General features: G+C 42.5%; 4 protein-coding genes across 6 annotated transcripts; 2 read left to right on the forward strand and 2 right to left on the reverse strand.

The window, feature by feature from the left end:
* Positions 1–49: 49 nt before the first annotated feature.
* Positions 50–6,976, reverse strand: dnajb11 (DnaJ heat shock protein family (Hsp40) member B11). Its single transcript, XM_086265853.1, has 10 exons — positions 6,778–6,976; positions 6,199–6,355; positions 4,550–4,647; positions 4,327–4,459; positions 3,987–4,129; positions 2,270–2,352; positions 2,139–2,196; positions 1,924–2,035; positions 1,663–1,822; positions 50–1,096 (listed from the first exon to the last, which is right to left on the reverse strand). The coding sequence occupies exons 1-10, from the start codon at positions 6,849–6,851 to the stop codon at positions 1,032–1,034; spliced, it is 1,083 nt and encodes a 360-aa protein (XP_086121979.1). The 5' UTR covers positions 6,852–6,976; the 3' UTR covers positions 50–1,031.
* tbccd1 (TBCC domain containing 1) lies at positions 6,507–14,945 on the forward strand. 2 transcript variants are annotated; one of them, XM_086265847.1, is made up of 9 exons: positions 6,507–7,440; positions 8,168–8,232; positions 8,307–8,573; positions 8,702–8,860; positions 9,019–9,135; positions 10,599–10,848; positions 10,938–11,124; positions 11,390–11,920; positions 13,213–14,945. In XM_086265847.1, exons 2-9 carry the CDS (start codon positions 8,170–8,172, stop codon positions 13,424–13,426), a joined length of 1,788 nt encoding a protein of 595 aa, XP_086121973.1. In that variant the 5' UTR covers positions 6,507–7,440; positions 8,168–8,169; the 3' UTR covers positions 13,427–14,945. The 2 variants fall into 2 exon arrangements, with proteins under 2 accessions (XP_086121973.1, XP_086121974.1); XM_086265848.1 differs by lacking the exon at positions 6,507–7,440 and adding an exon at positions 7,447–7,591.
* A 701-nt stretch (positions 14,946–15,646) lies between these two features.
* Positions 15,647–18,967, forward strand: crygs2 (crystallin, gamma S2). Its single transcript, XM_086265864.1, has 3 exons — positions 15,647–17,113; positions 17,370–17,612; positions 18,594–18,967. Exons 1-3 carry the CDS (start codon positions 16,985–16,987, stop codon positions 18,864–18,866), a joined length of 645 nt encoding a protein of 214 aa, XP_086121990.1. The 5' UTR covers positions 15,647–16,984; the 3' UTR covers positions 18,867–18,967.
* A 588-nt stretch (positions 18,968–19,555) lies between these two features.
* On the reverse strand, positions 19,556–25,837 carry lcmt2 (leucine carboxyl methyltransferase 2). Of its 2 annotated transcripts, XM_086265841.1 has the most exons (14): positions 25,577–25,837; positions 24,853–24,977; positions 24,560–24,641; positions 24,051–24,231; positions 23,776–23,932; positions 23,434–23,623; positions 23,151–23,258; positions 22,317–22,404; positions 21,997–22,224; positions 21,674–21,910; positions 21,354–21,451; positions 20,949–21,136; positions 20,724–20,859; positions 19,556–20,533 (listed from the first exon to the last, which is right to left on the reverse strand). In XM_086265841.1, the coding sequence occupies exons 1-14, from the start codon at positions 25,622–25,624 to the stop codon at positions 20,369–20,371; spliced, it is 2,031 nt and encodes a 676-aa protein (XP_086121967.1). In that variant the 5' UTR covers positions 25,625–25,837; the 3' UTR covers positions 19,556–20,368. The 2 variants fall into 2 exon arrangements, with proteins under 2 accessions (XP_086121967.1, XP_086121968.1); XM_086265842.1 differs by lacking the exons at positions 24,853–24,977; positions 25,577–25,837 and having other exon boundaries at positions 24,051–24,283.
* Between the last annotated feature and the right edge of the window lie 4 nt (positions 25,838–25,841).

The raw sequence follows: 25,841 nt of genomic DNA on the forward strand, positions 1-25,841 counted from the left end.
TTGACTCTGACATCATCTACTGGTGAATCTGGGGTACAACATGCCAACAGAATTTGTAGAAATCTTTATTTATATTGTCAATCAAAAGTACAATATCCCCTAGGAAATGTAAAAACTGCCAAATAATTTACATTTAAGGCCACGACACTCAGAAGTGGGAGGCAGCATCAGGCTTAAGAGTCAAGGTAAATCAGAAAAGCCCATTATAGTCAACAGGGACGCTGTTACTTCATAGAGTGAAGTCCCTTTGAGCTATAGAGTGTCAGAGGTGTGGAAAACACACGCTGGAGCAAACTGCCTTCACTGTTTAACTTAAGAGGTCAACTCCTGTCACAGTGAACGTGGGGCTGTGCAATGCTGACAGTTCTTCAGTCACATCATGTCAAACAGAAACGCGCCAACATAAGTTAGGAAAACTCAAACACAACAAACAGGTTTGGATTTGTTCTTTCCTATTGACAGAGTATTATTGAACAGGAGTCAGGCCAGAGCAACAACAGTTCCATCACTCAACAAGTGATGCTGTTACATTCATAAAACTCATCTAAAACAAAAAGACCAGAAATGGAGAAACTTCTGCTCTTGCACAGGTTGAACATTCTTCAGATATCCAGTTTGTCAGTAGCTCATCCTTCAGCAGACGCAGAGGGCTGTAACGGTGTCCTCTCCACAAAGGAGCAGCGGTTGACACATGTGTAGGTGCTTTCAGATACAAAGAAGTAAACTTGACATACAAATATGGACAAAAAGACCTACTGTTACAGGGTAATGCAGGGAATGAAAAGGTTCAGAGTGTCCATTTTTACACCTCACATAAAACATCTGCTGTTGTGCTACTGCTGAGAAGATGTAGAACATTTAAAAAGTAAAAACAAATTGGATTCAAGCCATCCTGAGACAAATCTGAAAAATAATAAATACACCCTGGCTAGGATTACAGATCACGCTCCTGCTGACTGAACAAGTGTGTCTGTGTGTGTGTGTGTGTTTGGGTGGTATGTGAATCAGTTCAGGCGCTGTTGCTCGGTGCGTTAGTATCCTTGTAGTCCGTTGTAAACCTTCTGTACAGATCCCTGTTTCAGAAGATTCCGAATACCTGCAACGACACGGTGACAGCTGCTGTTAAAAACCTTTCCCCGCGAGCAGATCGAACTACAACATCATTGATCCTGTTCAGAAATGAGAACATGTAACAAAGACTGTTCTTCTGTCCCATTCAATTAAATTAAAATGCATATAGAATAACTACTTGGCATATAAACCTTTTCTGAAGACAAACTTTAAAAAAATAAAAAAAAAGGTATAACTTTAATTTATAAACTCTAAATTCAACTATTTGTTTTTGGCATCTCTCTTTGTAAATTTGAATCACTGACAGGGGACCAATCCTTATTTTCTGTTATGTACGTAGTGTTCTTATGGTTGACACGGCCCAAGTTTGGTCAACTCAGACATTCAGTCACCTGCTCTTCAAATCTTTTGCTTAGGAGGGGCAGCCAATCAGAAGAACTTGAAAGAGCTAACATGCCTCGTTTAAAAGAGAAGCAGGAAAGCCTTGTAAGATAAATAAGGACTAAATGAGCAGAATACAGTAGGTCCCCTTAAGATATGACGTGTCCTTAACTTCTCCCAGACCACCCTTTAACACTGCCACACTCTGACCTTCTCTCTGCTGGTCGTCGAGCTGTGTCTGAGGAAAGTCTACATCGAAGGTGATGATGAGGGAACCTCGAATGTTGACGTTGTCAAAGTTGGGCAGTCCCTCTCCTTTCTTCCACATTCGAGCACCGGGCTTTGTGATCTTATCCCTCACTATGTGGACCTGCCAGGCAAAGACAGACAAACATTTACTATCAATCTTATACATGTTTTTATTTTTCCCCAAATAATCTAATCTTTCAAAACAAGAAGCATATACAGAACCTTGTGTCCATCCAAATGTACTATATCCATCTCAAAGCCAACCAGTGCCTCTACCAGAGAGATGGTGACATTAGTGTAGAGATCATCTCCTCTGCGCTCAAACACAGGATGTCTATAAAGTAGAAACATCCCCACATCACTTGTCTGTCACTATACTTATATTCTAATTGGTGCACGCCTCTCTCTCTCTCTCACACACAGAAATCTGTTCATACTTCAACACTTTGATGCGAAATCGAAGGTCTCCAGGCTCTCCATCGATGTGAGGTTCCCCTGTGGTCAGAGTAAAATGTTAGAAACAGGGAGTGACAAAAAGCTAACAAATTAAGATTTACAAAGCAGTTACCTTCTCCAATAAAAGGGTACTCCATCTCATCTCTCACTCCTTGCTCGATCTCTACCTCTAAGGTCCTCTCTTCATTCACCAGCCTGCAGATAAGATAACATCAGAGGATGTATTTGTTAATACAATTTATTGGTCAATTTATTAAGTACGTTAAGCTGAAATCTAGGATTCCTGATGTGTTTTTCAAAATATCCCATAAGCATCCCCCCCCCCCTTTCTTTCAGTCTGCTGTTGAACTTTGTGACTCAGAACTTGTTCTAGTGGAATGCAGTCATGTGGACGCTGTACCAGTCCATCATGGTGAAGGGAGAGCCGAGTGTAAAAGCAAAGATCTCAGTTTACTAGTTGATCTACGTGCCTACCCTCGCCTATGGTCATAAACTTAGCAGTGATTGAAAGAACAAGACACAAGTGGCAGAAATGAGCTTTCCAAAGATCATCTGGCCTGTCCCTTAGAGCAGCGGTCCCCAACCGCTGGGAACCGCTGTGAGTCGTTTGGTACTAGACCGCGAGAGTAGAGGCTCGGGTGTGAAATTCACAGTTTTTAGCATTATTTTTTTTATCATTTTTTATCGTTAATTCGGTGTCCCTGGGTCTCTTCCCGTGTGTTATGAATAAATCTTTTTTTTTGGTACTGGTTTTATTTTGTTGTATTTATCCGCGACACCTTAAAGGCCGGTCCGTGGCGCAAAAAAGGTTGGGAACCGCTGCCTTAGAGTGTGAGAAAGCCAATAATTGAAGAGGGGCTAAGACCAGAGCTGCTACACCTCCACATCGAAAGGTGCAAGTTGAGGTGGTTTGGGCATGCCCATGGGGAGGAGGACATGCTGAAGCTCCCCTGGATAAGCAGGAGCAGTTGGCTAGGGAGAGGAAGGTCCAGGGTTCTTTGCCTAGACTCCTGCCCCCACAACCCAGTCACGGATACATGGAAGAAAATGGATGGGTGGGTGGCATATTTGTTTACATCACATTAACAGGTTTTGTTGGTAACAGTGTAATAATGTAGCTTGATCGTCTATCTTGAGATCTGGATCTGTATTCTCGGGTTCATTTCAAATCCAATCATAAGGTCTTGGCAACTAAAACACACCCTGATGGAGAAAGAAGATCAACTCTGCCAGAAACTTTGCACATCAGGAAATAAGAATCAGAAGTGATTGAAACGAGAAGCAATACATGATCTAAAAATCAGTACTGACTTTGATACACGTAATAAACACACCTGACATCTGCAGCAACAGATCAATGTCATTCTGAGAGAGCTAGACCAACATACAACCTGAAGCAGTTATCAAAAATTAAAATGGAAGCATCGCAGATTCAAACCCTGTAGCTGTACAATCGGTGGCCAAGTCCAAACTTGGGTTAGAGACATTCAAATTTACGACTTCAGATGCTTCATCTCATTTTCATTGGTGTCCAAAATGGGGTTATCATTTATAAAATTGAGTAGTAACATCTGTACTGTGGACTTGTGTTGCTCAATATCAGTCCATTTGTTTTACTGGTGCAGCAGAGTTGCTTTGTTTGATTGAGAGTTCAACATATTTCTCATAATGCCTCACAAACAGCAGGTGGGTGGGGCTTCTGCACCAGAGCTGTGTGCCTGAGATGACCACATTAGGGACATTTTCTATGATGTCACAGCCATGTAGCATAGAAAATAAGGAAAAGCATAATAGGCCCCATTTAATGATGACAACAGGAGCTGACTTACTTCACATTGGGACACTCATCGCACACCATTTCCTGAGTCATCTGGAAACGTCCAGGTCCAAGCTGGGTCGTCCTCATTTCCTGTCTGCAATTACACTTCCTTTTACCAGGAGCTTCTTTAGCTACAGGCTTGTTACGTACAACCTGCATACAGCGGGAAAAATAAGTGTTGATAACATGAAAATCTACAGGTAGTAAATTAGACGATTCATCGGTAAGCCTTGCAGTTTGATGACTGAATGAAGTGACACTATAGCTAGCTCCTATTTGTGGAACAAACTTGAAATGTGAATAAAGGACGGTAAAGACTGTTCGTTTGGAAACCAGGAGTTTCTCCACACCTCCACAAAGTTCCCAGAGTAAACTTCTTCCAGTGTAACCTCCAGGTCCAGTACTATGTCATTTCCTCTGGGAATATTCCTGTCCTGCTGCTGTCGGTTGCCACCAAACATGAACCCAAAGTCACCAAAGAAGCTACAGAGGGAGGAACAGTAGCATGAGTGGACATTATACATGCATTTAGCTGAACCTGGCATAAAATCCAGCTGAGCTCATGAAACCAACCTGGAGAAGATATCGTTGTGAGAGCTGTGGTGACCCTCTTTGAGCCCGTCCTCTCCATACATGTCATATTGTTTCCTTTTCTCCTCATCTGAGAGGACCTACAAACAGACAACCTGTCAATCACACAATGGCCACATGCCGCAGTCTTTGTTCTCTCCGCTGATACAACGTGTGAGTGTCATAATTCAATGTAAAAAAAACACAAGAAAAAAAAAATGTCGATGGGCTCTTGAAAGCTGTGTTAGTTTTTGAAATTGACTGATTCATTAAAGAATGAAATGAAAAGTCAGTGAACTGTTACTACTGAAACAATCTTAAAGCTTACGTATAAAATATATACTTTTTCAAATATGAGAATACAAACAGTTGACCCATTAGAAGGAACAGCCAGCAATTACATTGTGGCTCTAGAAGTGCCTTCACCTGAGAAAAGCAGCAATGGCTCCATTCTTAGAAGATGAGATTTTGGAAATTCATTGAAAACTTTTACGGCTGTTACTACTGCTAATCAGTTTGTCATTATCTCCCGTTGCTTCAACCACAGACTATAGATAAAAGATTATCTCGCATCATTAAGCATCAAGCTGAACCTCATTTCTTTTTGTCAACCTTTTTGAAACTAGATATAAGTGAGAGGCAGATCAGACTGTACTGGGAAATAATCTTCTTGACTAACAGTGAGCATAATTTACAACATGAAGATTATGTTGTAACAGGACTTGAAACTAGTAAGTGAGCTCCTCAACCAACGAAGAAGGTGTTTACTGAGGTGACAGAGAGCTCTCTTCCCTCATTCAGCAACAACAGGCAAAAAATCCAAGTGGGGGGGTCCCAAGTTAAACTTTTCTCAACTTCAAGGTGAGCACCTGAAGAGACTACCAAAGAATGTTGGATATGTTGCTGTTCCTACATTTAGTAAGCCATTTCAAACTCTGGTTTTGAAATATTTTTATTTGTTATATATTGTACCACCACTTTAGATTTCTTTAAACAAATACCTACTGAACTTTATGGTTGAGATTGTTATCGTTTTGGTGCCTGAGGTACCTCAATAGCAACAATAACAATAAAAAAAAAAAACTAAAAAAAAAACTAAAAACTAAAAAAAAAAAAAAACTCAAAAGAATTTGTAGATCTTGTCAATTATTTTCTATTATTTTTATTATATTGTCATTCATTTAGAGATACATTTATAGACCCACCTCGACTAATGAAACTCGATTAATAACCAATTTCAGTTTTGTGTTACAAATCAGTGAACTCGCTGCGGCATCCTTCCGTTTTTAAAAGAAACGTGAACGTTTGACACGGAAACACCTGCAGCGCTTATCCGAATCCACTCCCACTCATCCACGTCTGAATTTTCAATACACCAGCTGTGCTGCCTGACAGCCAATCAGATTCAGCCACACGGTCTAATCGTCCAATCGCAGAGATCTTACCAACAACAACCAAATTTCAGGCTTATAAAACAGTTGTATCGGCGTCTTGGGCGCTTTTATACTCACATAGGATTAAATCTGCGCTACTGTCCCCGAACACAGCTGATACTATGAAAATATAACAGTCTTTTAACTCAAAAACAATTTCATTGTTGCTCATCTCGGATATCACTAGCATCAAGAACACAACAATGGCTACACATCTACCTCATAGGCTGCCCCCAAGTCTGCGAACTTGTCCTGGGCTTGCGGGTCGTCTTGGTTTCTGTCGGGGTGTAACTGCAAAGCCAGCTTTCTGTAGGCCTTCTTGATGTCCCTGATTGATGCACTCTTGCTCACCCCCAAGATTTTATAGAAATCTCGCCTACAGGAGAGAGGAAGATGGCACAAATGAGGCAGACACAGGAGGCACAGAGGTAGAAGAAAAACGGGAAACCGTTATCAAATGGCAATGATGCTACTTTTAGATTGTAAAACACCGAGTTAGCTACAATCTCCGGGGGGGTAAGCCAGTGTGGCTTCCATAGACAGTATGCAGCAGCTTCATCTGTCGTAATGGCTAGCTCCAAGCTAACTAAGCTAGGTAGTCACTTAAAACACGGCCCTTACAAGTGGTGGATACACTTTTTACTGAGTGGGGAAAAGACAACGAAAGCACTTATTAGCAAGTTAGCTCTGTGTGTCAGACTGTTCCACGCATGGAGAGCACGTCTAGACCAATCACAGTGAAACATGTGTACCAGCTGGCGATGCTGTTTCGCCGCTGTCCGAGCGAACACCACTTACCCGGCAAGCACCGCCGTAGTAGCATAAAGAAGCAGACAGCACACGTTACACAGATTCATCCCTTTAGCAGCCATAGATGTCAGGATTTCTCAAGGAGGTAGCAAAGAACAACCGGCTTTTTAAAGCTCGGATCCCAGCTGCCAGTCAGTCAGCCACAAGCCTTCTTCCTCCTGTCAGAGAAAGCCCGCCCACTGGATGTCGGCAAATCATCCTCTCCCGAAAAACTCTGCCCAGCGTTAAAGAGACAGCTCACACCTTTCTCAGCAGCCCTTTTTTGTCATATATAACTGTTTGCGCCGATGTTTTTTGGGTTTGTTTGGGGGGTTTTGTTTTTTGTTTTTTGCTTTTGTTTTTTGTTACATGTATAAGTACAACTAATAAAAAACGGAACATTTCGGTGAATAAAAAAACCCGGGCACCATGCATGCTCATAGTGCAGGCTGAAGCGCGCCCCCGGGAGCTGCGCGCAACAGATGTCTGCTGAGATCTGAGTGGAGAGGAGGGCGCCAAATAGGAAGGACGGCAGATGTGCGTCTGACAACAAACCAGGAACCACTGCACTCGTCCTCCTCTGTATACCCACCTATGAGTCCTTGACCTGTCGGCCCTTTTCTCATTCAGGCCGAAGATCCCAGTAACAGGACGAGGACACAAAGTCTGACAGTAAGATCCAGAGCTGTCCTAGCTCAGCTAGCTAACTGGAGCTAAGCTAAGCTGGCCAGCCCTACTTTTTTATGTTGGAGTTAACTTTATGAGCAAATATCAGTGCGCCTGGTATTCGGCTTCATTTCTTGTTGTGCCACAGCAAAAACAAGTGAGTTTTGTGCATATATTTACTGTGTTACTGGATTGATGTTAGCTTAGTTTTGATTAGCTTGTCAAACTTGAAATTAGATGCCTAGTGTTGATGGCACGAGCAGCCTGGTTGCCAGGAAGATATTTTTCAACCTGTAATTAAACGGTCATTTTTGAAGATTAGGTCTGTTGTTGCTGTACTAAAAAAAAACAACAAAGAGAAGGTTCATGAAATGCGATGAGTTTAAAAAAAATGAGTAAAAGCAGAACATCCTGCGCTGTATCTGAATTGATATACAGTTGTGTGTGTGCAGAGTTAAAGTGGCTGGAGTATGAGTGACATGGTGAACTAAACAGTGTGGACAGAGGTTGAGTCTGTGCGAAATAACAAAGCATTATGTTATTGTAACTGTCCAGTTTGACCAGTTTAACTGCTAGTGCTCCCCAGCTCCTTCCCTGGTTCGTGACTAATAATCATAATCCAGTAATGGCTCTGTCATTGTGATTTAAAAGTGCATTGTACTTATACGGTGTCAAATACTCAAGTAATTAATTATCGGTGTATGTCACATGGTTTTGTACTCTAACTCTTCAGACATGGAGGCAAACGGTGTGAGCATATGGCCACGCATGGAACCGTTCCTACTTGGTGCCCTACAGGTAAATATACTTCCACTATGATATCAGCCAATAGCTGTAAATCTTGTAAATAGCATGAATTACTATCGTTGTAGGTGGCACCGTCCTCCAAGCTAAACCTACACTATCTTCGAAAGATGGCTATCTATGTGCGAACAAGGAATGGCTGCTTCCCCATCCTGAGCTGGCCCATGTGGAGGCATATCGCCTGTGGAAAGTTGCAGCTTCCAGAAGACCTTGCGTGGCTCTACTTTGAGACCTATGACCTTCTGATAGGTCATACACCAGAGGAGAGGCTGGAGTGGGCTGAGTGTCTTTCCCAGTGTTCTACTAAAAGTGAGCTGGACCAGCAGAGGAACAAGGTTAAATAAAGTTTAAATATTTATTCCAAGGACTGATAGTATTGTAACCTTGCCGTCAGATTTGAAGGAAGAGCGGCTGCATATTGATAGGTAACCTGTGGTTTTTTTCCCTTTCCTTTGTGCACCAGTTGTCTGTGGACACTCTGCAGTTTCTCCTTTTCCTCTACATTCAGCAGCTGAACCGCGTGTCTCTGCGCACCTCTCTGATTGGGGAAGAGTGGCCCAGCCATCGCACTCGCTCCCCGTCTCCATCAGACAGAGAGTCCAAGACTAGCTATCAGAACAAGGTTCTCTTTGCCATGTAACATAAAACAGAATGACCAACAATGCAGCAGGATTTATAGTATTGTGTAGTTCTAATTAGATCTGGTGCAAATTATTGTATGGTGGTGTATATGAAGTTAACCACTTATAGTCCTGTTTTGTTCCTGTTTTGGTTCTGCAGAATTGGGATGATCAGGCTCACCTGTCCTTCGTGCAAAGCCATCTGGCAGAGATTTTGGAGCTGCTAGTGGAGCCTGGTCAACTGTCGCAATCTGGACAGGCCCTAAGAGACTGCCAGGTCTGGGAAGAGCAAGCACACATCCTGCGTTAGGTCACAGACACAATCTAGATATTTTTAACAATATTTGGTGCTAGCCAGAGTATTTAAGATACCAGTATATTTAATATATCTTCTTAAATATATTCTTATAGACATATATGTAGAAGCAATCCCTGTGAGCTAATCAGTCTATTTCAGGTAGTTGTTGCCTCTCTTGCATCTTTATCTTGTCTCTGAGAGTAATTATCTCTAATGTTGTATTCTGAAGCTTGATTTCTACCTCTGCACTGAATCTGTGCAGAGCCTACATGATAGTCAAATGTTGTTGCCAACATTTCTGCTTGTGCTGGTGTGCCCATGTTGCTCTGCATCTCTTTGCCGAAACACTAGTTAGCGATGGCGTTCTTCTTTGAGTTGATCTGTTCTTTTGCAGCCAATTTGAAAACTGGTATCAGAAGAGAAAGTAGCTGTAAATGTGTAAAAAGAAATGGCAGTGTCTAAAGCATCAGACATAGACATTGCTGGCTGCGTCAATGTGATGTGAACATGTCTGTGTAGTTTCACATCAGGTTACTGCATGCATTACAGCATAAGATTTCAGAACAGTTCAGTTAATGCAGAAGATAAAATTCTGCAACAGGCATACCACTCACTGTGAGCATCGAGCGCTACCCACCTTCTGCTCAAACCCACTGTGCATGAAGGGCAGCCAATTAGAAGAAAGTTGGCTGGAAGGGAGAAGACCTAAAATAGTTTGTTTCAGGTAGATGATAAACTGTGGAGCTGTACAACGTTGCTTCAGGTTATTGAGGTTTACATTAATTCACAAAAGTTCTCGTAAGGTCCTCCAATAGCATTTCAGTCAGGTTAAGGTCTGGATTTAAAAACCCCACTTTGATTCTTTTCCTTTTCAGCCATCCAGCTGTTTGCTGCCGTTTGACTCTAGAATACTTTGGTATACAGAGGAGCTGATGTTGACTCAGTGACTGTAAAGTGTTTTTTGCAGAGACGAGGCTTTTTCCTAACAGTCCTCCCATTCTTTTTCTAACTGTATTGTTACCAACTTTAACATTTAACATCTTTCTGCAGAATGATAATAAATAGTCTAACCCCCTTCCCGACTTCATAGACAGCAACAAGTGCTTCTCTAAGATCAGTGCTGGTGTTGTTCCTCCTTCACATTGTAATAACACACACCTGAATGCCCCAGAGCAGAAAACTGTCAGAACCTCTGCATTTACAGAGGTGGTCAGTCTGGCATTTCTGACTTTCCATCTTAATTGATAGATGAGTTAGATTTATGGCTGTACATTTTTTCTTTCACTAGTGTAAATAAAACATTAACAGCAAATTGTAGCTGTTAAAGTAAACTCATTATGTTAAAATTTTTGATTAGAGAATTTCTCTTGTATTAATCTATACTATTTGAAATATAAAAACAAGTCCATACTGTAACTGATTTCTCAGTTATGTTCTATCAGGTATCCCTGGACGCTGTGCGGAGCTTGGGTCTGCTTCTGGAGGGCTCAGTTTGCCAAGGAAAAGCTGTTCAGCCCATTCACCGGCTGCTGACCAAAGGTCCACTCGAAACACAAGCTGGCTACTCCTCGCTCACCCGTTCCTTCCCTCTGCACAATCTCCTCTCCTGCCTCCAGCGCAGCCTCACTCTGAATCCCTTTGGAATAACTGCCTGTCTCCATTCGGGCAAGAAGCTCGCTTGGGCTCAGCAAGGTTTAGTAAAATCATCTGGCATTAGTCCTTCCTCACGGTCTTCACTTTGTGCCTTTTTTTGACCGCCCATGTGTGTTTGTGTGTTCTAGTGGAAGGGGCCATGAAGAGAGCCAAGATAGCCAGGAACACCCACATGGCACCACCTGGTAGTAAAATGGTGCTGATGTCCCAAGTCTTAAAACAGACCCTGGCTAAAACTTCAGACAAGCTGACTGGTGCCAACATTAAAATCCATAGATGTGCTGATGCCTTCATATACCTTCTCTCACCTCTCAGGTAAGGTTGCCTTCTAGTAATAGAAGTTGGGTTATCTTTAGCATACAGGCCAAGAGTGCAAGCACCATACGTGGAATTGATAGGCAGGCAGACTAATGATTAGAAGGAATTGCCCTACTGGGAACCGGTATTCTACAAGAACTGGTTCTCGATTCCCGTTCCTAGGCTGACTGTCAGTTGGCTGATCTCTGGCTGAAAGCGGCAGTTTTCAGTGGCTGTATCTGTACAGTTTATGTTCTTTCTGTTGTGGAATTTGTTCCTTTAGATCAGTCAGTGTGGACAAATGCCGTGACAGCACTGTGGTTCTGGGTCCCGTTGAGACCAGCGTCCACATCCACAGCTGCCAGAATGTGTGGGTGGTGTGCATGGCCGGCCGAATTGTTATTGGAACTTCCTCACGTTGCACCATCCATGCCCTTACGCCCACACGCCCGTTGCTACTGCCGGGAAACACGGACATTACTCTGGGTCCTTTCCACACTTTCTACCCTTCCTTGGAGGATCACATGGCCAGCGTAGGGCTGGCGGTTGTCCCTAATCTCTGGGATCAGCCCTTACTTCTGGTGACCGAGGGCCTTGCCAGCCACTCACTCAATACGTTGTCCAGCCCAGACCCCTCCTGCTACCGCTTGCTGCCACCATCAGAGTTCCACACGCTGGTCGTGCCTTTTCAGATGGAGGGAGACACATGTGAGGTGCCCGGTGGTCTGCCTCCTTCATACCAGGCAGCTCTGGACGAAAAGAAGAGGAGAATACAGAACTGGCAGAAGACTGTGATAGAGGCCCGGCTGAGCAAGTGAGTGAGAAATTGACCCCCAAACCTTTATTAAGCAGTGGTTCAGCCACCTATACATGTGTTCAAGTAAGTTTTAGTGTTTCATTATGTAGCGTGCCTTTTAATCAGTGGAAAATTGTAACAGCAAAGGGATTCCAAAAACTCAATATGAATGTCAGTTAACTGCTATGTGTGAGAGATATGCAGTTCAGTGAGCACACTGATGTCAGACGGGTTGCACGAGGCAGTTCTCCACTGGCTCTTTACATTCATAAATAGATGTTCATCTTTTAAAGGAAATACACGTATTTAATGTTAAACTGGCAGGAACACGATTGTATATCTGCATACCAAAAGTTTTGGCAGTGGCACCACTCGATTGGTCAGTGATGTGACATCTAAATTGTCTGTCAGACAAGAGACAAGGCAAGAGTTTTGGACTTGTTTCAAAACATTCGATTTTATATAGTATCCATGTACTGGTCAGAGACCAATGGAGGAACGTTAGTTAAACAGTCGTTTCAAAGATAGTCTTATTGGAAAGTCTTCATTCTGCTTTGAATGTTGTGATTGGATACTATGACTCTAACTATGATGTACAACACTGAAGGTGCTGTGAGGTTCATGTGAGGATTCATGTTTGGAAGCATTAGATTGTGATCCACTCTTTCTGAACTGGGTTACAATTTGTGCTCACAAGAAAATCTGAAAAATCAGAAAGTTTTCAGCTTGAAAAACTGCTACAAATTTATATAGACAAACTAATGCCTCCTACAGAGGCTAGTCTTTGTTTTAACTCCAAAACAGGAATATGATATCCAATCATCTGGAGTGCTGAGCATGCAGGCAGGTAGAGGACTATGGAGGAGTGAAAATTAGAAGACCTTTATTAAAAAGAAGAAGAGCACAGATGGTGGCTATAGTGGACGCCTCATTGGTTTTAATGCTCAGTTTCACTTCAGCTCTTTGTATGTTAGAACTTCGCTCTTGTCTGCGGCTGGTTGGCAGGCCCACATGACCACAAGTAAGAGTGGCCCACAGACCCATTGATCACATACTCTGTACACTGTCTCCATTGACAACATTGACATTGCTACTACTATATACGAGCTATTAAAGTACCAGGTTAAGAAACAGAAAATTAAACACACGCATATTGTTGCTGGAGCATAAATGTAGGAAATAAGGTGAATGATGCTAAGAATTTTCTCTCCTTCATTTCAGAAAGACTTTTTTTGTTAAGCTCTGTTATTTTCAATATTACCGGTATGCCGTTTAAATGCAACTTTCTTTTACGTTCTCTGTCTTTCCAGGGAGCAGAAGCAACAGTTCCAGGAATTGGTGGAAATGAAGTTTCATGAGTGGCTTCTGGAAACGGGTCACAGGCAGGAACTGGACAGCCTAATCCCACCCACAATCGCCTCTGTAAAGGACTCTGATGGGGCAGCAGCAGACACCAACCAAGTGAATGATCCCAAACATATGAGGACTGGACAGGCAGTGGGGCAGTCATCCATGGCGTGTTGAATTTTACTGTTTGCTTTTTTTGCCAGCAGAATAATTGCACCTGTAAATTAAGGCAGCATGGCCGTTTGCACATGCAGGTTACATATGGTCTTCTTCTCACACGGTGCTGCTGTGAGTTCTTGCTGCTGGTTAAGCTTTTCCAGCAGCTTACAGTTGTGTCCAAGTTCACGGTTCCTTCTTGAGAAAAGGCAGCTAAATGTTTGACATGTCTAAAGTGGGAGTGAATTGGCTTGTTATCAAACAACATCATGTGCCACACACACTCTGTAAAGATGAGGCATGTGTGAAGTCGCCACATGCTTTAAAGAGACATTTTCCTGCTTATTGTCTTCTTCAGAGTGAGGATGAGGAGGAACAAACTAGGCACAATGATTAACTGTGATTGACAGTCGAGTAAATAGACCCTGACACATTGTTTTCAAGCAGTCAGTCTGTTTTTCAAACATAATTTGGTACCAACTGTCCATCCAGTGTGTAGGTGAACTTTGTGTTGCAATAGAGAAACCAAAACCTGTTTGAATTAATTTGATAGACAGCTTTCAGGTGCTGAATTATGGGTAACTGTGGTTCAGTGTGGTCATGGACTATGAAGCAACATTAATAGGATAGCAGAAAGCTAGCTAACTGAAACAGAGCCTTGATATGTTGAACTTGCTTCCTATCACAGCCCTCTGGAGACCCTGTCGTCTCTTCCATGCACCTACTGACGCCGAATCTTCTCAAACAGACCTTGTATACAAGTTTTCTGAGGGAACCTGCTGAGCATTTAAAGATGTAGATGGAGGATGGATGGATGTAGATGCTGAACATTTTAAGCACTTCGAATCTAAAGGGGCATGTTAGTACCTAGATCGTAATAGTATTATTTTTTAGAATATTAATAAAGCATTTTCGTGTGTGTGTGTATAACCCGTTACTCACATGCTGCTAATAGCTGTAGTGACGCTGTTTTGTGTGCTTGAGTTTGCTCTCACATGACAGTGCAGCTGCTGCAGAGTCGTGCTTGAATTTCTGCAGTACAACAGAACAAGCTAATCTGCTGTTCCAGCTGAGGCAGGATTTAATAAACTGGTGACCAGTTTTCCAAGAAAACTTAAATGTATATTTATTTTTGAATAAAGATGTCGATTTTTAGCACTGAATAATAATTATTTTTCATAAATCTACTTTACCTCTAGAATAACTGTTAGCAGTGAATACCTCCAAGTGTACTTCAGGCAGTTAGCTTCCTCTTTCCACATATACTTTACGGCACGCTGAATTTTGACTTCTATACAAAATATGATGTAAGTTATACACAGAAGGCCTGCTTGAAATCATCAGGGCAGCACTGTATTGGAAATAGCAAATGAAGGGAATATGTGCTTAAAACAGTTTCAGGATGAACCGATTCATGCTGTAAACGCCTTAATGCTGTTGTTTACTAAAAAATGGTCCTGTTAATTTGATGCACAGCTCTGTGCAAGAGCACCAAGTCATTTTTAATTGTTAAAAACTGAAATAAAGGTTTTGACTACAACCGGGTCGCATCTTATGTGTTTCTTTGGATATTTACAATAATGTGCAAAAGTCTTCTAACCTTCATTTCTTTGTATTTTATTTCCAAGAAGCCAGACTTTTAGAGTGGTATATTATATATATGTTGGTGCCAATAGTTCTCCAGGCTTTCTGAGAGGCTTTCAAAGATTGTCTTTGGACATTGGCTGCTTTTTCATTCATTTTCAGTTCAGTCCTTGTACCTCACCATTATTTCCTGTTTGTTAAGCCACTTACCACTGAATTTTATTACACGACAGAACGCACAGTAAAATTTTAATTCCGTAAAAGTTGAAACTTTTGTGTAAAATGTAAATAAGAGCAGAATGCAAAGACTTGCAGATTTCATAAATCATTTTTTTATTCAACACAGAAGACAATTAAATGTAGCATTTTCAGGAAAAAAAAAGCTTATTTTGAATTTGATGGCAGCTGCATGTTCCAAGTTTACCACTGTGCTGCAGCGCCTCTTTTAGCATCAGTTGAAGAGAGCAGCTGCTGGAGTTTTGGGAGAGGAGTGTTGCCCTGTTCTTCTCTGATATAAGAGTCTAGTTGCTCCATAGTCCAGAGCCTTCTTTGTCTGATTGTTCATTCACGATGAGCCAAATGTTTTCATTTGAAAGGTCTGCACTGCAGGAAAGTCAATTCAGCACCTGGACTCGTCTACTATGAAGTCATATTCTTTGTTTTTTGAAAAAGCTACAGGTTTTGTTGCTTTGTATTTCACCTTGATGTTGCCTTTCCAGATGTGCAAGCAGTCAGATCCATAGGCACCAATACCACATACCATCAGAGATTCAGTCTTTTGAACTGAGTGCTGATAACAAGCTGGGTGGTGCCTCTTATATTTTGCCCGGAGGACGTGACATCTGAGCTTTCCAAAAAGAATTTCAGATTTGGATTTCTCTGACCGCAGAACAGTTTGCACTTTGCCTCGGTCCGTTTGAAAGGAGCTTTGGCCCAGAGACGATGGTGTTGTTTCAGGATCATTTTTTCACGTATGGCTTCTTTGACCTGTATTTGGCGCAGTGAACTGTGTTCACAGACAGTGATTTCTGCAAGTGTTCCTGAGCTCATGCCAGTTTTTCCAAAGTCCTTACAATTTTAGACCGAGGAGCATGATTCTGAAATTGTTTGTGTTTACTTCAGAGAACCTCTGCTTCTCTAACATGCTCTTTTTATTTCTGTTGCCAATTAGCCAAATTAGCTTTAAATGTTTCTCCAGCTGTTTCCTTTTAGTAGTGCTTACTTTTAAAGCCTTTCATTGCCCTCATCTATCAAACTCCAAATGAGATCAGTTTAAACATTTGTTATGTTTTCTCTGTTCTATTATGAATAAAATATGGGTTCATATTTATGCGGCACCCCAACCTTTTAAAGTGTTTACAAATCCACTTTAGTCCAAATTATTGGATTGATTAAAAAATCCTGGAAAATAGGATGCATAAGAAACACAACACTGCAAAAGTAAATCACATATTATGAGTAATGTTAAAGAAAATAAGTAGCATCAAGAGCAAAAGTATATAATTGTAAACATTTCATTAAAAGTCACATGCATATTATAACCAGCGCTACATTGTACATTAAGTACTTGTTCCATACTCACATCTACAACACCACTCAGTTTTTCTCCTTATTTTTGTTATTTCAGCAGTTTCAGACTGAAATTTTGAAGTTAGGTCACTCCGTTTGTGTTTCCCATTTTTACTTATTAGATGTGAATACTTTCACCACTGCTTCATGTGGATCCATCCAAAAAAGCAATAAGTCATGAGTTGGCAGGTCCTTGCCAGGTGGGAGCAAGCTGGTGGAGCTGGCATGTGTAACGGTGGGCACTGGACCCAGCCAGTAGAGTAGTGGGGTCAATGGACGCTTACCCACGCCTGGCCATTATGCCGTAATCCTTCCTCGCTTTTCTGGAAAAACTGAATAGCACTAGAATCACTGACTCAATTTTTGGATCTCATTTTCATGACAAAGCGATTGTTCCCCTTTTGCCTCCACTGTTGCTGTTCATAAATGTGGGAAAGCGGGCATATAAAAGGCACTTGCTCAAAGGCCAGTGCAACATCAAGACCTCAGGGGGAAGCATCACCATCACTCATCATCACCAAGGCTATCCCACACAATATATCCAAGATGGGCAGGGTGAGTCAATGCAAAGAGTTTAGTTTTAATGTGCGGGTTCAAAAGTGCATGTGGGAGAGTACAGAGGTTTGCTGCAGATGTTGTTTCCTTATACTCTGTTGTAAATTAAAGCCTCACTGCTTGTTTGAGCAGCTGTTAACAGTGGCTTTGCTTTAAAATGTCTGAGCTTTCAGACAGGGACCAGGCTTTAGACTGCCTAACAGAGCAAATGTGAAAGGTGGACGAGCACTGAGACTGTTATGCGTTCCCCCCTCAGATCGTCTTCTACGAGGACAAGAACTTCCAGGGCCGTCGCTATGAGTGCGACAGTGACTGCTCAGATTTTCACACCTACCTGAGCCGCTGCAACTCCATCCGGGTGGAGAGTGGAGCCTGGGTGGTGTACGAGAGACCAAACTACATGGGCTACCAGTATGTCTTGAGCAGGGGGGAGTACCCAGAGTATCAGCGCTGGATGGGACTGAACGACCACCTCAGTTCCTGCAAGATGATCCACTTTGTAAGTCAGGCGTTGCCTGCATGCTGCTCTGCTGCAGGTGCACATTTTTTTAGCCTGTCTGTCATTTGTTATTGACTGTGCACTGTGAGCACAGACTGCACGCTCAATGACAAAGAGCTGAAGTCTTCACAATGTTCTCCGCAGGTGTGGAGTCTAATTTTTGAATATCTTAAAAGACTGAAGGCACAGCGGGCTCAGGGCATCCCAAAAAAGCATTTACTATGTGAGAGATGACATCCAGTCATGTTCATGCTACCGCAGTGCTGTGTCGATGGAGACCAGCGTGACATCAGTCTCTTTGTATGAGCAGGCTTTGGTCCAGCTGACCCACAGCCTGCAGCCTCTTTAAATCAATGCAGTTAGTAAATGCGTGTGTACAGTTTGGTTCTATTTATAAAGGCACAAAACAGTGAGCACACTGCAAACAATGAAGGATTGATTAATGTAAGGTATCTCACTGATTATGGCAAATATACCGAGTATACAGTCCTTCAACAGACTAGTTTACCATGATCATCGAGAGGCAAATTATACACTCAGATACTTGTTTGTTATTTTACTTGCAGCTAGCAAGACAATAAACTAACTTTATATTAAAGTGAACCCCAAGAGTCAGATGATCCCACTATGAGCAGCACGTGGCGACTGTGGGGAAAAGAAACGTGCTTCCAATAGAAAGAGAGCTCAGGCTTAGGGAGAGACAGCCATGTGCTGTGACCGGCTGAGAGGTGACAGCATCATTAAACACAAGCAAAGACAAATGAAACTAATGAACTACAATTTTAAAAATAATCAATAATTTGGATTAGCTTTTCTCTAAACTGCCACACTGTATCTGACAAACTTCAAACTAGGTGTACATGTAGTGTACGAATTTTCCAATTAGATTCTAATTCTAATCTCATTGTATCCTCCCTTTCCCTTTCTTTTCCCTGCACTAACCTCCATCTTCACCTCCTTTCTCCCTCCCTCACTTTCCAGACCAGTGGGACCCAGTACAAGATGCAGCTTTATGAGAAGGCAGACTTTGGCGGCCAGGCCCTGGAGGCCACAGAGGACTGCCCCTCACTTCTGGAAAAGTTCCGCTGGAGGGAGGTCAACTCCTGTAAGGTCTACGATGGTTGGTGGGTTTTCTACGAGCACTCCAACTACCGTGGACGTCAGTACTTCTTGGAGAAGGGAGAATACCGCAAGCCTGGGGATTGGGGTGCTGCCAGTCCTGCTGTCCAGTCTTTTAGGCGCTTCACTGAATAATTTAAACTCCATCCAAAAATATCAAGAAGACTGTCTGGGCATTATGAGTTAAAAATGTAATTATAACCTTCATCAACCATGTTTGCGATTTTGAACTAAGGTCTCAAAAATAAAACCTGCCAAGTAAGCACAATAATCTTTCTGTGGATTATTTCCATGCATGTTTTGAACCATTTTAGCACATAACTAAAGTTTATTCACTAAAGAAAAAAACAAGCCAGCACCATCCCTCCTAACTGCACAACGGTGGTTAACACGGTGACCTCACAGCAAGAAGGTCTTGGGTTTGAGTCTTAGCTTTCTGTGTCTCTGTGAGTTAACCCTCTGACAGACTGGTGGCCTGTCCAAGTATACCCTGCCTATCGCCCTGCGACAGGTGGGACACGCTGTCACGGCAAATCTCTCCAACCGTTATTTAACAACACAATTTATTTAAAATGATAGACAAAAAACAAACAAACAAACAAACAAAAACAAAACAGGAAACATCTAAAAACATTTCAAGCATCCACTGATGAAATGCTGCCACCTGGTGGTGAAAGTTATAGTTTAAAAACCCACCCGTCCATTCAAGTTTTCAAATTCAAATTTCGGCTGGAATTCTGTGTCACAGAGGTTTGTACCATTAGGCGGAGTATAGAGCTAGTGTAGCCTCGAGTCTGCCCAGTAGGAGATCATCACTTCATACCAATCTATCAAACTGTTGAAACTTGCTAATTTCAGCAATATATAAAAAATAAACTTCTAGCAGGCTGTTAAAGTCGTATTATATTTCAATTCAATTTTATTTATACAGCGCCAAATCACAACAACAGTCGCCTCAAAGCGCTTTATATTGCACAGTAGATCGTACAATAATAGATACAGAGAAAAACCCAACAATCATATGACCCCCTATGAGAAAGCACTTTGGCGACAGTGGGAAGCAAAAACTCCCTTTTAACAGGAAGAAACCTGCGGCAGAACCAGGCTCAGGGAGGGGCGGGGCCATCTGCTGTGACCGGTTGGGGTGAGAGAAGGAAGACAGGATAAAGACTTGACATAAGTCCACTTTCAAGTATAAGTGCACTGAAAAGGCTTCTCAAGGCAAAGACTGGAATTAGTTGGGCTGACACCTTGTTGACAGCTAGCAGCTATGGGCAAGTCAGTCACAGCCACAGCCTTGAAACCCCTTAAATTATATAACGGGTCTGTATAGTTAAAGGAAGAAATAAGTTATAAAGACAAAACATATCTCCGGAACAGGTTGTAGAAATGTTTATTTCTGCTGTAAAGTTGAACATTATAATATGGGAGTCTCTGCCTCGAGTGGCCACTAGAGGAACTACAGTTTCGGGCACTTCTGCTTCGGCACCCTGGAGGTTGCTGCTCGGTCAATATGAGAGGTTTTCTTATATAATTATGAAAATTACAATAAGAAGCAGGCACTTGTCTGGACCCTTCAACAGACTTGACATAAGTCCACCTTTTGGTACTTTATTTTGGAAATACTCAAGGCTGATTCAGCCCAGCATGAGTTTGAGGTCCACAGTGACAGGCTGAGGGTTCCAGTGAGTCCCAAAAGAGAAACAGTTTCCTCCTCCACCTATCAAGAGCAGCTCTGGATCTTCTGAGTCCGTCATCTCAGAGCAAAATGAGTGGAGCATCAGAGGCCAGGGCACTGAGGTCTACACATGACAGGACATACATTAGTAATTAACATCGGATAATTCAGTTCTGCTTTTCCTCACAGAAGTGGAACAGTGCTAGTTTTTAAGCAACAAACCTGGAGGCTTTAAGGCCTGAGGTCGATGAAGAACATTGGTTGGTGCTAGATTTCCTTTAGAATAACTATAAGTGCAATAAATGATCACTAACCGTGTCCAGACTGTACTCCATACTGCTGCACGTGGTGATGTTGATCACAACAACGCCTGGCACGCCGTCTGAATGCAGCCAGACTCCACCTACCACAACCAGCTTCTCACCACTCACATGGGCACAGTGAGAGTATCTAAAACGAAGCACACAATGGAAATCTCATCAAAGAGTTTCTTTAGCAGAAACTTGGAGTTTGGTTATGGTGTCTGAGGCACAACAGACCTGGGTACAGGAGGGGGCTGTACATCTATTCTCTCCCAGCAGAAGCCTCTTTCAGTTGGTGTCAGGATTACCGTGTCATCCAGGGGCACTCCTGCTCTGCTCAGCCCTCCAAACACCACACCACCACCTTTATATGAGCATGCAGAGTGAGAGTGACGAGCCTCTGGTGCTACGCCCTCTACTGGGATCTGTAAATGACACCCAGTGGTCATGTATGAGTCATGTGCACGTTATGTTCTTGCTCCATACTTGTATTCTTGAAATCTACTAAATGACTCCTTCAAAATATACCTTACATATCTAATATGTGGAGGTTTATATGCATACGGGCCCTGTGTGATGTGATAATAAACTTGTGCGTGCAACATTAAGAATCTGGGTTTAAAATTGTAACAACAAGCAAACCTCAGTCCAGTGCTGCTGGTCGACACTCAGGAAGTATCCGTCACCCAAAACGGCCCCTGATTGGTTCTTTCCACCAAACACAAACACAAACTCTCTGCCTGCAGAGATGTGACAGGGAGTCAGTGTGTAACGAAAAAGAAGGGATGGGATAAAAGACTGGCAGAGAGAAGGCGAAGCAAAGATGTGAGAAAAGCATAAAGCAAAAGAACAAATGGAATGAAAAAAGAGAAAAAGAAAGAAAAAGCTACAAACAGGAAGAGGGAAAAAAAAGAAAGAGTGTAAGGCAAAAGGATCCTACAAGACTTCCTGTTTTCCCTCACCTCTGTGTCTGGTTAGGGTAGCAGAGTGCCTCCATCTTGGCGGTGGTGGACTGCCTGTACACATCATCTCCTCCATACAAAGCTTCGGTGCATCTTGGCCCCCTGACTCCAGAGCACCACAGAGGCTAAAGGTCATTTTGAAAAGGCTTCTGACCGGGTTGAGTGGAGAGGAGCGACCTCCAAATACCACAGCACCCACTCCAGGTATAGGGGTAACTGTGTGGTAAAGTCGCACACCTGGGATAAGAAGGGAAAATTACTAACTTTTCCTGGCTAAATCAAGACCGGCTGCCCCTCCCCCAAAGAAAAAAAAAAACCCTCACCAACATCTGCTGATGGCTCCACACTGACGGACCTCCAGCCTTCCTGTTCTCTGAGCAGGAGTCTGATCGCTGCTCTTCTGCCTCCTCTGCTGGAGCCTCCTGTTAGCAGGACCCACCCTGGCCTCACTGATGCAGAAGCCATCCCCAGCCCCTCCACGCATACCGGTGTGGTCCGAACACTCAGGGCTGTTGTGCTCCAAGAAGGGCCAACAGATGGCACAGGAGATTCTAAAGCAACAACACAACTTCAACATGCATACAGAACGTCCCATTTCAAATGCTTGTTAGTGTCAAGTCAAGGAGTGGAAAGTGAAAGCTACCTGGAGCTCGAGGGAGTAAAGCCTGCGCCATCAAAGAGCCTCGAGATGCAGTAAGGATGAAGTAATGGGAACATTTTTGGTGCCACTCCTGAGAGCAGACAGGTGAGGAGTCAGTGGTAGAATGTAGTTGTTCCGGTGTTGTGCCAAAAAATAAAATGAGGTTTTATATCTTCTTTATTTGAACTAACACCAAATTTTATGAAGTTCATTTGTAACTTTTCCATAAAGCTCTTCTTCTACAATCATTGAATGATTCTGATGTTAGCTACTGTGTTGACTTTTTACTCTTTGTTTAATAGCAGGTTCAAAGATACTTTTTACCTTCATCATTTGTAATATAAGTAAGTGGTACGTGAAAGACAAAATAAAAGACGGGTGTAGCTTTCAGGACTGCAGAGTGAAGCCAGTGTGAAAGTGCCCGGGTTCAAAACTAGAGCATTCTATGGTGAGGTGAAAGAATGAACCATTGCTCCAGCATGCCGTCCATAACGGTTCCCAAAAACCACAGAGAGTGGGCCAGACTGGACACACTCTCCCCTCATAGTTGGAAACTGTAGAGTCAAATAATCCTAACATCTTCATTGTGTGCACTCCTCCCCACAGAGGCTGACACTCAACTACAAACACAGACCGCTTCTTGAATAAGCACTGTGGTTTTCAGCTGTACTAACATTAATTGGAAAAGAGGTTTTCTAAAGGTCACAACAATAAATAAACTTTCGGCAGCGGTTTAGTGATAAATGACAAAATGTGTCATCCAAACCAAATCAAGTGAGCTCTTCTGATCAGTAGTGCACACTTTTATAGAAGATGCAATGCTGAGACCCAGCTGACCTCATATTCATCAAAAGGCTCCAGGCTCTCCAATCTGCATCTCTCCTCCTCAGGGACCAGCCCGAAGAGGAAATTATTCATATCCAGGCACACGCACTCTTCCCAGCCCTGGAGACAAAGACGCCATATATTTAACCTTCACAGGAGGAACAGGGACGTTTTGAATATGCCTCGACTGTGTTTTTTTTTTTTTATTCAATTGGTACCTGGGTCTGAGGTATTGTGCTTGTTCAAAGAAGTGAAAAGATACAGGAAGTGTCTTGTGTATAGGTTGTGTACTGACCTTGTCCAGGAAGCGGTGCCTTTGTGCGGCGGTGTCTGGGTATTGTCGAAGTGCATGCAGAGTTGAATTGAGTTTCTGGAAATGCTCCTGCATGATCTGACCAAAGGGATCGTGCGGATGGATCTGCTCATACATAACAAAGAGAGACTGTGGCAGGAGCTTTGCTGCCCAACCAATGATGGCATCAGACCTGAAAGACACACAACATCCAACGGCTTTAAATGTGATTTGCTTTGATCATAAATTCTCAGTTTTTGCTACATATTGCCATCATCTAACTAGCGTTACACGCCCAAGTGTATGCAAATTCATCTCTAGTTCACATTTTATACATTACTGCACCATTGTGTTTCCATGTAGGTGAGCACCACTTCAGAAAGAATCAGGGTAGGGGCAGCCCAGTCCAGCCCAGCTACACGCAGAGCCTCTTCCACCTTGGACTCCTCTCTAACATCCACTCCTAACAGACGGTACTGACTGCTGGACACATAGACAGGTCCTGAAGAAACACAAGCAGCCATTCACCAAACTAAACTATGCCATACTAACCTCTTACTGTACATCTTTTACCTGACAAATAATTTTTTTAAACCACTACCAAGAAAAAAAAGACAAACCTGTAAGTGACGGTGACTGGGAGTCTATCATCCCCCTTAGTGTTATATTAGAAGTGATGAGGGCAGCCTTGCGCTGAGAGACATCAGGAAAATCTACCTCAAACACAACAGCCCCGCTCAGAGCTCCATCTCCACGTAGGCGGAAATACAAAGAGTCGAAGCCCGCACCCAAAGACAAGATCTAAACCAGGGAAGTGAGGTTGAAAAATAAAGACACCAATCGGAATGGAAACCTATACAAAAGATGGGAACATTTGGTAACATGGAAGATGATGGCAGCCTTAAAGAGAAAAAGCTTTTTAAACATTAAGTCAGTGAACGTTGAGCATTTTTAAATCATATTTGACTCAGATTCTATAGACACTTTTTGTTTTCCTTTGATCAGTGAAATGACCACTACTCTGGATAATGATTTAAAATAACTGCTCTAGTAAGTGCCAAGAGGTATTACATGATTACAAGTGACCTGCTTCCAGAAAGACTGATTGGACGATACGCTGACAGCTTACCTGTCTTTCAGGGCATTTTTCTGTAATCTGAAGGAATTTCCTCACACAGTGGTCCACAGCTTTCCAGCGCACATAATAGCCCCTGAAACATCCAAAGAAACTTTAATTTACACAAGACATTTTTACCCAGTACCCCCTGCCAGCTACATACATACATACATGTGGTGTGCATCACCTCCCCTGCACATGAGAGTAATTCTATTGCTGCTGCTTACTGTATAAATTTTGTTTATAGAGTAAACCATCACCACATACATCCGAGGTGCATGAAAGAAGAGAAAACAATATCTGACCTGTTGATAAGCGGCGCTCTCCTGGCCACTTTGCACACAAAGTGTTGAAGGAAGGCGTCGTTGAAGTAGCCCTGTGCTGCAGCAGACACTTTGCTCACCACACTGCTGTCATTGGTTCCCTGCACCTGTTTTAAGGAACAACAAAGAACCAGCAGAAATAAATCTCCCAAAACACAGTGCAAGACTTTTTAAGACCTTTAATGATCTTCTTTCTTATCCTTCCATTGAAGGATGTCACATATACATACAAATGTTGCATATACTCATATCATCATTTTAAAGTATGCACATGTGCAATGAGACTACTGTTACAGGGGTGGATTCTCAAATTAAACATGGCCACAGATTCAAATAATGAGGTTAGCGCATGCATGAGAAGTCCCTAAAGTTTTAGGTAAATATGACTTATTTTTAACTGTGAATCATGCAAAGCTAGTCTAGGGTTCAAGAAACACACAGAGCTGTACTGTGATACATCTTATTCTATTACATATGTACTAGTAACCATCTGGCATGTAGTGCTGTAATAGACAGAGACTGAGCTCATTTTTAATATCTTCTTACACATCTAATATTTTTTGAATACAACCGCAATATTGTGGTTCAACCATCAGCAGCAATATAATTGACATCGTGTACTTCATAATATAGTAGAGCTAAAGTAAACAGTGGTGTGTTTACACATAATACTGTTAAGTACTGTGAATAGTGAAACAACACTTACGGCGGTGTCCCTCCCCTTCTTCTGCGCTTTTCTGTTTGTTGCTGGCATAGTGACGGCAAGTTATCGCATAACGTCACAATGAAACACCTCCACGTTTCCACAATGTCTTAAATAAAAACAGACCGACACATTTGTGTGCCTGCACAGCAGTGCACCGGTGAAAACAAGTCAAACATCCTTCACGTGGTATTGACTTCCGAGATATTTCCCAGGATTTCTCCGGCGCCCCCTGCAGCCCGGAGGCTGCATCAGAAAACCACGCGGC

This window comes from Aulonocara sp. 'chitande type north' Nkhata Bay, linkage group LG16 (genome assembly GCF_057382095.1).
Source record: "Aulonocara sp. 'chitande type north' Nkhata Bay isolate Kocher_YH1m ecotype deep benthic linkage group LG16, A_spYH_male_GT1.1, whole genome shotgun sequence".
In the NCBI taxonomy this organism is placed as follows: domain Eukaryota; kingdom Metazoa; phylum Chordata; class Actinopteri; order Cichliformes; family Cichlidae; genus Aulonocara; species Aulonocara sp. 'chitande type north' Nkhata Bay.